We start from the raw sequence: 18,240 nt of genomic DNA on the forward strand, positions 1-18,240 counted from the left end.
GTGTAACATCTCACCCAAAAGACAGCACTTCTGACAACTCAGCACTGCACAGGAGTGTCAACCTGTATTTCTATGCTCAAGTTTCTGGAAGGACGGTTGAGAATGCCACCAACTGAGGCCTGGTTGACCCAAAGAATCCCATGTGTGTCAACTACTTGTAGAATGACACCGGCCCAAACTTGGCTGCCAGCTTCCGAGTTTGTTTACATTGCATACGAGATGATCAAAAACCCCAGGGAGGATGAAATGAATGTTCTTTCTGAGATATTAAATAAATTGAACTTTATTTTGTTAACACATATCATGAATTAAATCACCATTTGACCAATATATTATTTATATCTAGCTTTGTGAAATAGAAATCAGTATCTAAATCACATCATGCTTTTCTTTACAGATTAATTATAAATACAGTGAAGATGGTCCTTCTTAAACATTGAACAGATTTGATTCAAAGATCGAACTCACTGTGATAACTGGTGGGTGGGCTCTGGCAAAGGCTCTTCCCAGGAATGACACCCCAGGCTATTTGGCAGAGCCCTCCTGTACATATATGTGAAAATAAAATCTGAGAGGCAAGGAAATGATTTATCAGTTGGCTTTTACTAGTTAGTCAGAAAGAGCCACTAGGAAGACGAGGAGCATATGGATGAACACCAGTTGGTTTTCCTTTGCTTTGACACTATTCCTATTTCCTGTGAAGCCTGGAGGTCCTGCTCCCTTCAGTGAGAGGCTGTGGCAACTAGCTCCCATTGCGAGGGTTCTTTGCAACATAATGTTTCATCTACCCTCACCCTTACATACATTTTCACCAGGTCTTGTTTAGCAGTAACTCCATCCAGCACTGCAATGACTTGGAAGTGAGATTGTGTTTGTATTTCCTCACATCATAAAAGAAGGCCACTCAGCCCATTTAGTCAATGCTGGCCTTCAGAGCAATCCCATTCCTCACTTAGTTCCCTGTAACCTATTCCCTCTCACATCCCCGCCAATACCACTGCTGAGAGGTCACTACAGGGGAAGCAACCACGAAGGTGTCTGGAACATCAGCAGTTTGCCTCTGACTATGGGATCCACCTCTCACTCTGATTTCCAAACACCTCACACTGCTTTATAATGGATGAGCATCAGAATAACCACCTTAAATGCTTTGTCTTTCAACATGGAAAAGTTTACTGAAACCACTTCTCCACTGACTATCTAAGGGCCCAATGTGACTCTATTTATTGCACAGGTACAATTTAGCAATCAGTTTGTAAATTTACAAAGAAATGATTAAAAGGCACTACAATGTTCGGCTCAGAGCCCTTGGGTGGTAAAGCTGTTTGGTTACAGACCCTCTTCACGTCTCTGTCCCGACACTGCAGGGGATGAACAGCTAAATGCGATGGAGGGGGTGCTGGCATCATTGTACGGGCCCTGGGGATGTCCTGCAGATGGAGATAAATTAATCGTGTGTTTATTTTCCCACCATCTCCTGGCTGCACGTCGCTCCCATCTGGACAATCCTAGGCTGTTGACAACAGAGTGGACGTGAAGATCTGCTGCAGAATCTGTGGGATTTGTTTGGCGTCCATGGCAACGAAGGACCTTCCAGCGGGCAGTGTCTGTTGGAGCCTGGAATCCAAGGCAAATTAACATTGCAAATTATAGAGTGGAAAAGCTTTGAGGGCTTTCTTTTCAGAAAGGAAGCTTTTTTTGGTTGTTCTACAACCTAACAATACATGCCATTCTTTCGCACATTATCCAGGCAATGGACAGCAGCAGTGAGAGGAAGCACTCAGAGGCTAAATGCCAGCTTCCTTTCAAGCATAAGAGCTCTGTTTCTGCAGTTTTTGTATTCAGAAGTCACTCACCATGGTTCAGCACACAGAGCACCAAGTGGCAGCTCTTAGAAAGAACGTTTAAGCACTATTCAAACACTATTGTATCTAGGAATCCTCTAGTGGCAATGGTGAATCATTGTACACTGTAGAAACACCATGCATTTAACTGCATTGATGAACTGAGATATCCAGACTGCCAACTGCAATTTGTCCTTTTTTTGCTATCTCTTTATAGTTTATTTAAATTAAGACTCTGCCCACATTTAATCATCAAAGTGTGATACTGGCTATGAACCTGAACACAAGAGTCATGTTGCAGCTGTATAAAACTTTGGTTAGACCACATTTGGAGTACTGTGTGCAGTTCTGGTCAACGCACTACTGGAAGGATGTGGAGGCCTTGGGAATGGGTACAGAAGAGGTTTACCAGGATGCTGCCTGGATTAGAGGGTAAGAGCTATAAGGAGAGGTTGGATAAACTTTCTTTTCTCTGGAGCGGTGGAGGCTGAGGGAGGACCTGATAAAAGTTTATAAAATTATGAGAAGCATAGATAGGGTAGACAGTCAGAATCTTTCTCCAAAGGTAGAAATATCAAGTACTAGAGGACATGCATTTAAAGTGAGAGGGGAAAAGTTTCAAGGAGATGTGTGGGGCATGTTTTTTACATGGTAAGTGGCTGGAATGGGCTGCCAGAGGTAGTGGTGGAAGCAGATACGATGGTGGTGTTTAAGAGACTGTAAGACAGACACATGAATACGCAGGGAATGGGGGGATATGGATCACGTACAGGCAGAGGGATTTAGTTTAATTTGGCATTGTGTTTGGTGCAGACATGGTGGGCTGAAGGCCTGTTCCTGTGCTGTACTGTTCTATGTTCTATGTTAACCTGTTGTCCAGAACAAAATCCCAAGAGCCTACTTAACTACGGGCGTCACTGAGCAGCAGTCACACCAGAGGATGGCTTGCACACAGGGTTTATTTGAGCATCTCTGAATGTATGAGGAAGGTGCAGAGGAATGCACTTGGGAACTAAGGAACAGGGGTAGACCAATCAGTATCCCAACTCTGCTCCAATATCTAACTGGATCACAGCTCATCTGAGGTTTAACTCCATCTACTGACCTTGGTTCTATTAATCTCAATATGCTTCCTTGATAAGAAATCTATCCATCTCTGTAATGAAATGTTGAATTAACCCAGTCATTCCCTTGCCCTTATGTGCAGAAATGCCTCCTGGAACCCTCCCTGAATATCTACCTTGAATTTTAAGGCCAGCCCCTTGTTCTGAACATGTTATTCTAATTTAGGCACAAGATAACAAGAAAACAGGAGCAGGAGTAGGCCACTCGGCCCCTCAAGCCTGCCCTGCCATTCAATATGACCATGGCTGATCTGCCTCAAGCCTTGAACCCTCCTCTGTCCCCAGTCCCCCACAGCCCTCAATCCCTCGATCTTTCAAACATTTATCTATATTCTATTTAAACACCCCCAGAGATCCAGCCTCCACACCCCTCCAGGGTAAGGAATTCCAGAGATTCACCACCCTATGCGAGAAGAAATTCCTACACGCCTCAGTATTAAATGACTGTTCCATTATATTGTAACTATAGCCCTTTGTTCGAGACGCTCCCACTAGTGGAACCATCTACCCTCTCATGTCTTTTTCGGATTTTATACACTTCAGTAAAATCACCCCTCATTCTGGAACTCCTTACTTAAAAGCACCATATGACTCAACTCACTGACCTTGGCAGGTCAAGGAGGTGCCCTTGTTGGAACCTATTGAAGGAACGGTGATGAGCCAGCCGGTGTTCTGGACAATATCAAAGGGAATTAAGGATAGGAAATAAAATCTTATCATATCCCAGCGAAGACTTTTCCACCAGAGGAATTAGTTTCGCTGTTTCTATCCTGGCATCATTTGAGCACTTCAATCAAGGGGGTAAAATAAAACTAAGTAAAGGAACCCAGACTCACAATTGTAACCCATTTACCCACAGTGTTGTTGTGCATTGACCTCTGAGCTAAAAAAAACCCTCACTGAGCAGTGGTGCCGGAACTGAGTGGAGTATTCTTGTAAGTTCCTGATCTCGACAGCGAGCTACAGGTTGGGATTTAATCAGGAAAGCTTCTGCAAATCTTGAAAGGACAGAATAGAGGGCCACACTGTAGATGGGGGGAGGAATGATCCCGGGAATGAAAGGCCCAACGTATGAGAAGCATTTGATGTCTCTGGGCCTGTACTCGATGGAGTTCAGAATGATGGGGGGGGGGGTCTCATTGAAACCTACCGGATACAGAAAGGCTTGGCTAAAGTGGACGTGGAGAGGATGTTTCCATTAGTAGGAGAGTCTCGGTACAGTCCGAGACTCCGCGAGTCTGAGGGTACAGCCTCAAAATAAAGGGATGTCCATTTAGAACTGAGATGAGGAGTAATTTCTTCAGCCAGAGGGTGGTGAATCTTGGAATTCATTGCCACAGAGGGTGGTGGAGGCCAAGTCATTGGGTGCATTTAAGGTAGAGATTGATAGGTTCTTGACTGGTAAAAGGGAATAAGGATTATGGGGAGAAGGCAGGAGAATGGGGTTGAAAAAAATAATCAGCCATGACTGAATGGTGGGGCAGACTCGATGGGTTGAATGGCCTAATTCTGCTCCTGTATCTTATGGTTTTAAGGTAGGGAGAAGTCAGTTGCCTCTCTGCAGTTCCTGTGTATAGATTAGATGGTGGAACGCTGAAGTTTTTAAAATCAGTGGAGAGATGTGCTTATAGCTGGGGCACTCTTCACCATATCCTCCTGCCGTTCACAACATTTACCTTTGTTACCTTGGTTCAGTTCATCTCACTCCAGCTCTGAGTCAGAGCATTTTGGGTTGTCCCACTCACAAAGTACTGAGGGAGTGTTGCACTGTTGGAGGTGATGCATTTCATTTAAAATGTCATGCCTGCCTGCTCCCTCAGGTGGATGCAAGCTATCTGACAAAAGTGGATGATAGATGCTTGACGGTCAGAATGAGTGCTTGATGTTTGATGTGGACTTGGTGGTTTGAAGGGCCTGTTTCCGTGCTGTATGGCTCTGTGATTTTCAAAGAACAAGAGAGATATCCTCAGTGGATAATATTAAATCTTCGACCAGTGGAGACACAAGAGACTGCAGATGCTGGAATCTGGAGCAAAACACAAAAAGCTGGAGGAACTCAGCGGGTCAGGCAGCATCTGTGGTGGGACATGGACAGTTGTTGTTTCTGGTAGAGACCCTTCGTCTGGACTAAGAGACAGAGGGGAGATAGTCAGTATAAAAAGGCGAAGGGAAGGGGTGGAGCAAGAGCTGGCAAGTAATCGGTAGATCCGGGTGAGGAGGGGTGAGAGGCAGATGGGGGAGAGGAGAATGGGAACAGTGACAGAGGCTGGGAGGTGAGGGGTGGAGGTGACAAAGGGCTGAAGATGATGGAACCTGATAGGAGAGGAAGGTGGAGCGTGGAACGAAATAAGGGAGGTGGGGAGGGCAGATGGGAACAGCAGAGGGACGAGAAGCGGTAGAAGGAGTGTGTGGCCGATGGGCAGATGGAGTGGAGGAAGGGAAAGAGACAGGGTGATGGGGAGCTGGGGTGAGTGTAGGAGGAACTGGGTAGATCAAGAAGATGGAGAAAAGGGACAGAGGCGGAGCAATTTACTTGAAATCTTTGATCAGCACCACTATCTGGTCGTTATTGTATTGTGGTTTATGGGAATTACTTGTGCACAAATTTATAGAGTCATACAGCACAGAAACAGGTCCTTCGGCCCACCACATCCATGCTGACCATCAAGCACCAATCCACACTAATCCCATTTACCAGCACTTGGTCCGTAGCCTAGAACGCCTTGGTGATTCTGGTGCTTGTCTGGATAGTTGTGAGAGTCTCTGCCTCCACCACCCTCTCAGGCAGTCTGTTCCAGATTCCAACCACCCTCTGGGTGAAAAAAAAATCTTCCTCAGATCTTCCCTCAGCCTCCTGCTCTTTATATTAAACCCATGTCCTCTAGTTTTAGACACCACTGCTGTGGGGGGCATTATCCTCCCTACCTGTGCCCCTCATAAGGTTATACAGGTCCCCCTTTGCCCTCCTCCGCTCCATGGAGCACAAACCCCTCTACCCTGGTGAATCTCCTCTGCACCCTCTCCAGTGCAACCGTGCCCTGGGGAGATATGCGTGAAGTGGAAGTATGGTGTGTTTCTTATTGTAGAACAGTCGCACACTTTGAAAGAAAAAACTCCATGGACTGTGGGTCCAGATGAGGAGGGGTGATAGGCAGATGGAAGAGGGAAGAGTGGAAATAGTGACAGAGGCTTCCCTACAACCATCAGGTTCTTGAACCAACCTGCACAACCCTAACCCCACCTCAGCAATGGAACGGTACGGAGCACCTCTTGCACCACCATGTACTTGATTGCGTGTTCTTTTGCACTGATGTCTTATTTTGCACAGTCTTTTATTTTCTTCACTGTCTGGTATAATTTATGTATAATTTATGATCTGTGTGTTGATGTCTGAATCTACGTGCCTGTGATGCTGCTGCAAGCTTTTCATTGTACCTGTACCTCACCGTACTTGTGCATATGACAATAAGCTCGATTTGCTTGACTTTTCTGAAGAGTCAAACAAGCACTGAATTGGTCCTTGATTTAATATCACATCTGAAAGACGAATACCTCCGACAGTGGAGCATTTCCTCAGCCCACACTGGAGTATTGGCCTGAAATGAGGGCTCAGGTCTCTGGAGTGAGACTTGAACATCACCTTTGAACGTAGAATTAAACATTCGGTGGGGATGTGGAATACACACAGACAAAGCAAACAAAATTCACAAATCAGGGTAAATACCTTTCTGCTTGGTCGCCCAGGGATCCAATGAAAATGGCAAAGGCATTGACTTGAGGATTGCAGGACAATGCCCGGGCAAACCTCGCAGAGCTTATACCATACCGCTCCAAGTTAGCATCACTCAGCACAATGACAAAATGTTCATCTGCCTCTTCTTTGGCAATCTCTTGGATGGCGTGTTCTGTCCCTTCGAGAGTGTGGTCTCCACTCATACAAAATTGGGCATGGGCATGCATTGTCTGAAGAAGGAAGACATTTATCAGTGACAGATCTCATATGCACACAGCCCACAGTGGAATGTACACCTCCGACCTAGTAAGTGCTGCTGGTCTCTTGTGGTAACTTCCAACCAATGTTTCCCATCAATGACTGAGCATCTGAATTATTACCACAATTTCAATATGACTGGGAATCACAGAGAAATACGGCCGATAGCGTTGAGTGGGAGATACGGAAAAGCGTAACAGCCAGCAGGCATTGAGAGCCTTAGAGCTCAACTGGCAAATGGTATCAAAAGTTACAGGGAGATCTCGTTCAGCTGAGTAAATGGGCTGAGGAATGACAAATGGAGTTTAATGCAGGTAAATGTGACGTGTTGCATTTTGGAAAGTCAAATCCAGATAAGACTTTCACAGTGAATGGTCAGGCCCTGGGGAGTGTTGTACAACAGACATACCTTGGAGTTTCAGATACATGGTTCCCTGAAAGTAGAGCCACAGGTAGACAGGGTGGAGAAGAAGGCTTTTGGCATGCTGGTCTTCATTAATCAGGGCATTGAGTATAGAAGCTGGGAGATTATGGTGCGGTTGTAAAAAATGCTGATGAGGCTGCACTTAGAGTATTGTGTTCAGTTGCCTAGGCATTGAAGGCTATGGGCCAAGTGCTAGAAGACGGGGTTAATATGGATGAGTGCCCACTCGTTGGTGTGGATGCGGTTGGCCGAATGGCCTGTTACTGTGCTGTACGAACAGAGAGAGAGAGAGAGGGAAAGAGCAGTAGAGAGGCACAGGCAGACAGTGTTGATTGGGAGTACTAAAGAGATGTCAGCAGAGTGAAAGAGAGACTGGTCGACAGTACTGTTTTGGAATGACAGAGATTGGCAGACTATTGATTGGAAATTACTAAAGCAGTTGGAGACAACATTGATTGGGAATCAGAGAGACACTGGCAGATGGCACTTGATGTGAATCAGAGAGAGGAGATTGGCAGACTGCAAGGCACTTGCACTCAGGAGGTAATTTGTAACATTGGGCCCTTGGAGGTAGTCTGACAGAGCTGCAGAATGTCATTGGAGCATTGAGCTGAGGTGCACCATCTAAAATATCTCCAATGTTCCAGTCTATGCTGCATCCGAGAACCTAGTGTGATCACACCTCTACAATGCACCACTCAACTTACTTTAAGTAGTGGCTGTTAAAGTAGCTTGACCAGGATAATCAACTTCTTAAATCTGCAACTCTATCCTCACCAAATGATCATGGGTGCTGGGTTTTGCAGTTTGCAAGCTTGAGGTTGATTTTATTTTTAGCTGAGGGTATTCGAAGAGTATAAATCAGGTAACGATTTACATGAATATCGAAATACAATGCACACACTGGAAATATGAAATAAAATCAGAAAATGCTGGAAATACTCAGCAGGTTAGGCAGCATCTGTGGGAAGAGAAACAGATTTCAGGTCAGAGACCCTTTGTCAGAACTCATCACATCAGCTATATCTGACTGGGCAGGTTGACGTCTCCTGAACCTCTGTACGGCCAGGCTGCACCTTACAGTGTATTTCATGGGTGAGGTCTCTGCTCATTGGAATGGGAATAGGCCATTCACGCCCAGAACCTATTTAACAATGTAATGAGATCTCAACTAATCAGCATCTTAATTTTATTCACCCTCCTTGGCCCCACATCCCACATCTTCGCCAGCAAAAATCCATCAGCCTCAAATTTAAAATCATTTACTGACCTGCCGTCTATTTCCTGTAGTTCAGACCTCACTTAGTGAACCTCCGCAACAGAAGCCGAGTTCAGACATAACCAAAATAGCAAAACAAATTACCTTAATAATCCGCAGTCTCTCCTTGTTGTTTTTGGGAAGCTTTTCGCTTCTGACTAGTTCGATGTTGAATCCATCTCCTGAGTGACCAACAATGTCATACTGAAGAGATAAAATAAAACATCAGATGCAGTATATTTCTTTCCTTTAATCTATGCAAGGCAGCAATAAAAGCTAACATTTATTGTTCATTCCTAAATACCCTTGAGCATGTGGCAGTGAACCCCTTCAGTCTGTGTGGTATAGTTCAATCACAAACTGCTTGGGGGAACTCAGAGGGTCAGGCAGCATCTGTGGAGGAAAATGGACGGTTGATGTTTTGGGTTGAGACCCTTCATCTGGACTAGACCCCAAACGTTGACTGCCCATTTCCCTCCACAGATGCTGCCTGACATGCTGAGTTCCTTCAGCAGTTTCTTATGTTTGCTCCAGATTCCAGCATCTGCAGTCTCTTGTGTCTCTGGTATATTTCAATGTCAGGCGGTGAACTTTCCATGCATCCATTGCCCTTGCAGAGATCATGGGTTTGGGATGGGCTGTTGAAGAACCCTACAATAAATCTAGTAGATCTTGTACACTGTAGCCACGAGTGTCAAAGGTGGAGCAAATGAATGTTTGAAGTGGTGGAAGGGGGTTTGGCCTGCTTTAACCTGTAGGCTGTTGAGTTGTTTGAGAAATGTTGGATCATCTTACCATGTGGAATGTACACCATTACACCTAGGGTGTGCCTTCAGATAGCGGAGGGGCTACAGGGAGATAGGAAGCAAGACACACTGCAGATTACCCAGCAGCTGACCTGCTCTAGTAACCACAGCATTTAGGGGGCTTGTCGTCAATAGTGACCCTCCCCCAAAGATACTAATGGTGGGGTAATTCAATGGTGGTGATGCTGTTGAATGTTAGGGCGAGGTGGTTAGTGCTGCTGGAGATGTTCAAATGATGGTTGCGGCTCATAGAGTCATATGGCACAGAAACAGGCCCTTCGGCCTACCATGTTTGTGTTGCCTGTTGTACCTATATACACCAATCCCATTCATCCGCATTTAGTCTGTGGCCTTCTATGCCTTGGAAAATGGTGCAACTGACGTTGTTCTGGGTTGTCAGCAATCACCACATTTGGTGTGAACTTTTGAAGTGACTTGTGATGTCCTCGATTTGTTTCAATTTTAATTCTCAGTGACACTATGTCCAAGGAGACCTTATAACAACACTAATGGAAGTCATTGAGCCCATCGTAAAACATAGAATAATACAGCACAGGAACAGGCCCTTTGGACCACGATGTTGTGCTGAACTAATTAAACCAGTCATTAAATGTCTAACTAAACTAACACCTTCTGCCTACACAACATCCATGTCTCTGCACATTCATGTGCCTATCTGGGAGCCTCTTAAACGTCTATATTGTATTTGCCTCCACTACCACTCCTGGCAGCCACCACTCTGTGTAAAAAAACTTGCCCAGCACATCTCCTTTGAACATTCCCCCTCTCATTTTAAATGCATGCCCTCTAGTATTAGACATTTCAACCCTGGGAAAAAGATACCAGCTGTCTACTCTACTTATGCCTCTCATATCCTTATAAATCCTATCAGGTCTCCCCTCAGCCTCCGCCGCTCCAGAGGAAACAATCTTAGCTTGTCCAACCTCTCCTCATAGCATATACCCTCGTAATCCAGGCAGCATCCTGGTAAACCTCTCCTGCACCCTCTCCAAAGTCTTCACATCCTTCCTATAATGGGGTGACCAGAATTGAATGCAATACTCCAGATGCAGCCTAACCAGAGTTTTATAAAGCTGTAACATAACTTCCTGACTCTTGAACACAGTCCTTCAACTAATAAAGGCAAGCATGCCATATGCCTTCTTTACCACCCGATTAACCTGTGCAGCCACCTTCAGGAAGGGTATCAGGACCAGGCTGACTCCTGGGAAGCTATCCTTTTAGTTCCATTTTCCTCTCCCCTCATTTCCCTGTACCCCTGCAACTTGTACATATCCATCAACTCCCCCCTGATTCTTTTTGCTGCTAACCTATATTAGGGGCAATTTACTGCAGCCAATTAATCTACCAGCACATCTTTGGGATGTGGGAGGAAACCGGAGCACCCGGAGGAAACCCACGTGGTCACAGGGAGACCTATCAAACTCTGCACAGACAGCATGCAAGATCAGAAGTGAACCCAGGTCACTGGAGCTGTGAGTATGGAGATCTCGGAGTTACAGGGATGCATGAAGGTGAAGGTTCAAGATTATGGAAGAATTTGAAAGCAAGGGTGAAAATTTTAAAATGAGGTGCTGCTTAACCACGAACCAGTGTTGGCTGTGTAATTGGTTCAACTTAGGACATGGAGCAGATACATGGTGTGAAACTCAACTCAGTGTCAAGCATGGTGCTGCTGCTAATGATCTGGTTTAGTTTCAGACTAAAGGCAAGGAGAGTAGAGTTAGTGGTCAGTGGACATGTAGAGTCATAGAGCAATACAGCACGGATACAGGCCCTTCAGCTCAACCAGTCCATGCTGACCATGGTGCCCATCCAGCTAGTCCTAATTTCCTGCGCTTGGCCCATATCGCTCCAAGTCCCACCCCTCCATGTACTTATCCAAGCGCTTTTTAAATTATACTATTGCACCTGCCTCAACCACTTCTTCTGGTAACTTGTTCCATATACTCACCACCCTCTGCGTGGAAAAAGTTGCCCCTCAGGTCCCTTAAATCTTTCCCTTCTCACCCTAAACCTATGCCCCATGGTTTTGGACTCCCCTACCCTGTGGAAAAGACTGTTACGATTCACCTTATCTATGCCTTTCATAACTTTAAATATTTCTTTATGGTTGCCCCTCATTCTCCTATGTTCCAAGGAATAAAGACCTAGCCTGGCCAATCTCTCACTGTAACAGGCCCTCTAGTCTTGCCAACATCCTCGTAAATCTTCTCTGCACTCTTTCCAGTTTAACTAGGTCTTTCCTATAACAGGGTGATCAAAACTGTGCAGAGAAATCCAAGTACGGCTTCACCAATGACTTATACAACTGCAACATAATGTCCCAACTCCTGTTCTCAGTGCCCTGACTGATGAAGGTCGGCGTGCTAAATGCCTTTTTCATCATCCTGTCTATCTGTGATGCCACCTTCAACAAACTATGCACTTGTACTCCTATGTGCCTCTGTTCTATTACACTCCCTAGTGCCCCACCATTCATAGTATAAGTCCTACACTGGTTTGACTTTCCAAAATGCATCACCTCACATTTATCTGTATTGAAATCCATTTGCCACTCCTTGGCCCACTTCCCCAACTGATCAAGATCCCCCTGTAATCTACAATAACCTTCTTCACTATCAACAACAGTTCCTAATTTTGTGTCATCTGCAAACTTACTGATCAGGCCTTGTGCATTCGTATCCAAATCATTTATATAAATAACGAATAGCAAGGGCCCCAACACCGACGCCTGCAACACACCACTAGTCACTGACCTCCATTCCAAGAAACAACCTTCAACCACCATCCTCTGCTTCCTACCTCTGAGCTAATTTTGAACCCACCTAACTAGCTCTCCCTGGATTCCATGGGACCTAACCTTCCAGACCAGCCTACCATGCATGACCCTGTTGAAGGCCTTGCTGAAGTCCATGCAGACAACATCCACTGCCCTACCCTCAAGAAGTTACCTCTTCAAAAAGTCTAAAAGATTCGTCGAACATGACTTTCCACACACAAAGCCATGCTGATTCTTCCTAAACAGACTTTGTTGATCCAAATGCTGATGATCCTGTCCCTCAGAGTACCCTCCAGTAACTTCCCCACCACTGATGTCAGGCTGACTGGTCTGTAGTTCCCTGGCTTGTCCTTGCTAACCTTCTTAAACAATGGAACAACATTAACCACCTTCCAGTCTTCGGGAACTTCACCAGTGGCTAAAAATAAAGCAAATATCTCCATAAGAGCCTTTGTGATTTCTTTTCCAGCCTCTCACAAAGTCCAAGCAGGCACTCGGTCAGGCCCTGGGGATTTATCCACCTGAATGTGCTGTAAGGCTGCAAATACCTCCTCCCTGATAATATGCATGTTCTCCAAAACATCTTCACTAGTTTCCCTTATCTCTTGAGCAACCATGATTTACTCCTCAGTAAACACCTAGGAGAAATACTCGTTAAAAATCCCATCCATCTCCTGTGGCTTGAGATGTAGGCGGCCCTGCTGATCTCCAAGGGGACCGACTGTCTCCCTAGCCACCCTTTTACTCTTAATATAGCTGTTGAATCTCTTGGGATTTTCTTTAACTTTACCTGCCAGATCCATCTCATACCCTCTCCCTGCCCTCCCGATTTCCCTCTTAAGAAGGGAAATGATAGCTTTTGTCTTCCCAGTCTTTAGTTGGAGAAAATTGCTGCTTCTCCAGTGTGGAATATCAGGTAAAGAGTCTGACAAATTAGAGATGATGGTGCAATCAAAAGAGGGAGTGATGGTGAGAAAAAGCTGCGTGTCTGAGTGACAGACACATATAGATCAATACACACACACACACACACACAAAATCACCCCCCACAGATGCTTTGGCCCCTGAAATGCACAAAGCCTTTTTCAAATTGCTGCTACACTTCAACTTTCCACCCACACAGTACTGGGTCAGAGGAGAAACCGCATCACCATGAAGAACTTGATATGGAGTGAAAGTTACTTGAAAATAATTAGGTAGTGCGGTTGGTGTGTGTGGGATGGTGGGGGCAGCAGTGTTGCTATGTCATTTCCTGTGAGTGTCCGGTCTTTATTCTTGTTGTTTAGCTTCTACATGAGCACAGGGAGAGATGGACCTACCAAGTCATCTTGTGGGGACACAAGCTGGCATGTCACCAGTTGCGGGAAATAGCCTGTTTCTGCAGTGGAAAGTTTTATATTGGCATGAAGTTATTTTGAGTGAAATTAATAGCTTTTTGCAACTGTTTTAGTCAGATTGGATGCCCTGTAGTCAAATGAATTCAAACAAGCAAATGAATTCAAACAAGCAAATGATTCAGCTGTGTTATGTACACACTGCACTTTAAAGTATGGTCAGTGCCACACCCAGGTACAGCCATGTGTCAAAAAGCTCTTAAACTTTGCAAGGGCCAGACACAAAATCCCCAAATGAAAGACATGGTGACCGCTACTTTCCTGTTACATGGAAGCCTTCTCTTTACAATTACTGCAGAACTGAAAACACATTAGAATGATTACAGGAAAGAGAAGAGCATGAAGAGGAGTTTAGTGGGCAAAGGTACCTCTAGACAGGTGGATGGAGTTAAGGTACAGGTCTGCAGTGATCTAAATGAAAGAGAGGACTGGCACGAGAATTTGAAGATCCTCCTGCTGTTCCTATATTAATTGGAGCAACTGTCTAGATGTAGCTAGAAAGGAGAAGGGTGGGTGCAGACAGCATAAAGAGCCTCACTCGCAAGTTGCTATCTGAAGGCAACAGGGAGAGTGGGTGGGATAATCTAGTTTGAAGGTTAGGTCTGGTGACATCTGGAACACAGCAGGGGTAAAATGTGATGCAAGGATTCAAAGTTGAAACAGTCCAGATAAATTGAAGCTGCATGAATACACTTGAAATATCAGTAGAGGGAATGAAAGAGTGCAGTCTGGAGATCCCAGTTTACAACTTTAAATTAAAACAAGAAAGAACTCGCATTTCTAAAGCAGCTTACATGACCTGGATGGTCTTTAGTAGTTAAGGCCAAATAAGTACATTCAAAGTGGGTTGTTATTATAATGTGGGGAACATAAAAAATTCTCAGCAGCAATATCCCACAATCAATAATGAGGAATCATAGAATCACAGAGTGATACAGAATGGAAACAGGCCCTTCGGCCCACCGAGTCCATGCTGACCATCAAGCATTCATCTACATTTATTCTATTTTATTCTCTCCACATTCCCATCAGCACTACCCCCCCTCTCCCCACCAATTCTACTATTCACCTACACAATAGGGACGACTTACAATGGCCAATTCACCTACCAATCCACACATGGAAAGTGGGAGGAAACCAGAGCACCTGGAGGAAATCTGAGTTCCTATAACCTTCCGAGATACCTGCTCTCCTCCAAATTAATCATTCCATTAGCAGCAGCCTTGTCTTCCAGAGCACCGAATCCAGTAGACAAGGTTGGAAGAGGTGCACGTGAATCTTTGCCTCACCTGAAAGGCTGTTTAAGTCTCTAGATGGTGGGAGTGAGTGACAGGGGAGTGCATGTGCAGTTTAATGGAGTTATTAGCAGGTTAGTGTCTGGTCTTTATTCTTGCTTTTTAGCTTCTACATGAGCACAGGGACTGATGGACCTACCAAGCTGTCTTATGGGGACACAAGCTGGCATGGGGAGTGAGTAACCAAATTAGTTATGTGATAAGCAGGTTTAGGGAATCAGTGGGAGGGTTAGGGGAGTGAGGGGAGGGCTAAGGGAGTGAGGGAGGAGGGTCAGGGAGTGAGGGAAGTGGGGGTTAGGGGACAGAATGAATTCAATCTGAAAATACTGAATAAAAAAATCTCTTCCAGATAATTGTAGAGAGTGTAACATACACTACAGTATGAAGAACTAACTTTCTTCTCGTTTCCTCTCAAGTTTATTTTCCAAATATATAAACATATAACTTCTGCTTATCAAACACTCATCAGAAATAGTAGTCTCTCTCTCTCTCTCTCTCTCTCCCTCCCTCCCTCCCTCCCTCCTGTCTCCCCTTAATTTTTTTCAGCCCCTTCGTTCCATAATCCAATCATACAAATGAAGTCCTTCACCTTAACTCTCCTCTGCACCCTCCCTGGGGCCCTGACATTCATGCTACAATCAGAACCCGGAATCATACCCAACCTTCCAGCTGAGACTGAACCAGATATCTGCCGTTTGAATATAGCTCCCTTATTTTTTAAAAAAATTTAATCTCCCATTTACAAAGTCAAGTCACTCACATGCTTTCTGTGCTAGCTTCTCAACTCGACCTACCACTTTCAAGGATTTCCGAACATAGTGAGGCACCTGATCTTTCAGGACAGAATAAAACTTAAAAACAGGAAAAGCATGGGCCCAAGTATCTTCAGCTGCTTCATCAATGATCTTCCTTCAATCGTTTGAAGATGATTGCACAATGTTCTGCACCATTCTTGAACTCTTGACTTCACAAGCTACCTCATCATGGCCCTTGCACCTTATTGTCTATTTCCACTGCACTTTCTCTGTAACTGTAACACTATATTCTGCATTCTGTTATTGCTTTTCCCTTTGTACTACCTAGATGTACTTAAGTTTTTCACTTTTTCACTGTACCTTGGTACATGTGACAATAATAAACCAATTATCAATTATCATTCACGACTCCTTAGATAATGAAGCAGTCCACATCCAAATGACAACATCCAGGCCTAGGCAGGTAGTGGGAAGTAACATTCATGCCACACAAGTGCCAGGTAATGACGACACCCAACAAGAGAAAATCCAGCTATTACCCTCTAACACTTTAATGGCATTACCATCACTGAATCCCTTACTATCAATATCCTGGGGGTTACCATTGACTGGGAACTGAACTGGAGTAGTCATATACACAATGTGGCGACAAGATCAGGTCAGAGGTTAGAAATCCTGCAGCGAGTACCTCACCTCCTAACTCTCCAAAGCCTGTCCACCATCTACAAGGCTCAAGTCAGGAGTGTGATGAATACTCTCCACTTGCCTGGGTGAGTGCAGCTTCAACAACAATCAAGAAGCTTGGCACCATACGGGACATATCAGCCCACTTGATAGACCCCCATCATCAACCATTCACTCACTCCACTACTGATGCACAGTAGCAGCAGTTTGTACCATCTACAGGATGCACTGCAGCAACTCACCAACGCTCCTTAGACAGCACCTTCCAAACCCACAACCTCTACCTGCTAGAAGGACAAGGACAGCAAAAGCATGGGAACAACCACCATCTGGAAGTTGCCCTCCAAGCCACACACCATCCTGACTTGGAAATATATCACAGTTCCTTCACTGTTGCTGGGTCAAAATCCTGCAACTCCCATCCGACAGCATTGTGGGTATACCCACATCTCAAGGACTGCAGCGGTTCAAGAAGGCAGCTCACCACTACCTTCTTAGGGGCAATTAGGTATGGGCAATTAAGTGCTGGCTCAGTCTGCGGAGCCCACATCCCTTGAATGAATACAAAAAAAATTACATGCACTTGTGTAATTAAAACCTGTTTTCATGATCTGTCTCCCAACTTGCTGGAAGTCACAGATGTACAGGTGCGAAGGACATCAAGTTTAATCAGATAAAAGGTTCTCATCTAATTTGTTTGAACCTCTGCACTAAGGACCCTCAGGCAACATCTGGCAGAACTTCGTAACCTCCAGATTGGGGCTCCGGGATGCTTCACAGCCAAAACATTACTTTGAGGTGCATGTGCTGCTGTTTATTGAGGGAAAACCTGACAGCCAGTTCACACAAAAGACAATAATCTGTACAGGGAGGAATCTGTTACAGTGGTGGCTGAGAGATAAGTGCACATTACACTGCAATTCTTCAAATAGTGCACTTAAGCAGGCAGGTGGGACATCCACTTAACAACCTCATCATCCCCTTTACTGGAGGGAGGGAACAAAACATTGGGAGTGGCAGGGCTGACAGAAGATGATATTACATCATTCGAACTGAAAACTTCTTACAATGTAAGCTTTCACTTTCCCAAATGAGAGTGGGAACAAATGAACAAGGGAAACCATTCAGTCTTTCAAGTCTGTTCAACTAGATCATGGCTGACCTGTACATTAAGCCCATCCAATCTCCTTGGTTCCATAACTGTTAATACCCTTAACAAAGATCTATCAATTGGAGATTTGACATTTTCAACTGTTCAATTGTTTACCAAGCTTTGTGTGAGAAAGTTCTTCCCAACATCATGATGTTCCCTTGATCTGGATTCATCTACAGATCATCCCAAGGTTACGAATGCCTGACTTACAAACACCCTGTACATACAAACAAACTTTTGAGATGGATAAGGAAGGATCTGCTGGCTGCTATGAGGCTGCAGGCATCTTCTGCAGGGTGGGAATGGGGTATTTCAGCATACCTTCTCTCCCCCACTCCCCTGAGCTGCAACAATCGGGGGCTGGGTTGAGCCGAGCAGAGCTGGGAGCGCTGAGCAGACTCACTCGCTCACTCACTGAGTCTGTGAGGCCGGCTGGCGGCCACACTTCCTGCACCTGCTTGCTCTCCTGTCACAGCTTGTCCTGTGATCCTCTCCCACACCCTGTCGTTGTTCATTTCTGCCTTATGAACAGTTCGGGTTAGGAACAGTTCTTGGGAATGGACCCTGTTGTAACCTGTATCAAGGAATTAGTTTTCTACCCTCCTTCTTTATTTTTTTTATTCCCTTTAATAAGATCACGCCCTAATTTTCAATGGGAATATCAATGGGAAAGGCTTTGCAACCTCTTCTCATAATGTCAATCTGGCAT

The 18,240-nt window shown here is 45.0% G+C and overlaps 1 protein-coding gene and 1 long non-coding RNA gene across 2 annotated transcripts in view; one reads left to right on the top strand and one right to left on the bottom strand.

Annotated features, from left to right (window-relative positions):
- Positions 1–223: 223 nt before the first annotated feature.
- Positions 224–18,240, bottom strand: part of vwa8 (von Willebrand factor A domain containing 8) — a 321,854-nt gene continuing 303,837 nt past the window's right edge. Inside the window, exons 43-45 of the mRNA XM_052013855.1 lie at positions 8,747–8,845; positions 6,693–6,931; positions 224–1,617 (exon numbers count right to left, since the gene is read on the bottom strand). Of these exons, the coding sequence (XP_051869815.1) occupies positions 1,509–1,617; positions 6,693–6,931; positions 8,747–8,845 (447 nt within the window). The 3' untranslated portion in view covers positions 224–1,508. The remainder of the gene's footprint in view (positions 1,618–6,692; positions 6,932–8,746; positions 8,846–18,240) is intronic.
- Positions 2,141–18,240, top strand: part of LOC127569327 (uncharacterized) — a 32,914-nt gene continuing 16,814 nt past the window's right edge. The window contains exon 1 of the long non-coding RNA XR_007956176.1: positions 2,141–2,276. This is a non-coding gene — a long non-coding RNA (uncharacterized LOC127569327). The remainder of the gene's footprint in view (positions 2,277–18,240) is intronic.

This window comes from Pristis pectinata, chromosome 4 (assembly GCF_009764475.1).
Source record: "Pristis pectinata isolate sPriPec2 chromosome 4, sPriPec2.1.pri, whole genome shotgun sequence".
NCBI classification, from domain to species: Eukaryota; Metazoa; Chordata; class Chondrichthyes; order Rhinopristiformes; family Pristidae; genus Pristis; species Pristis pectinata.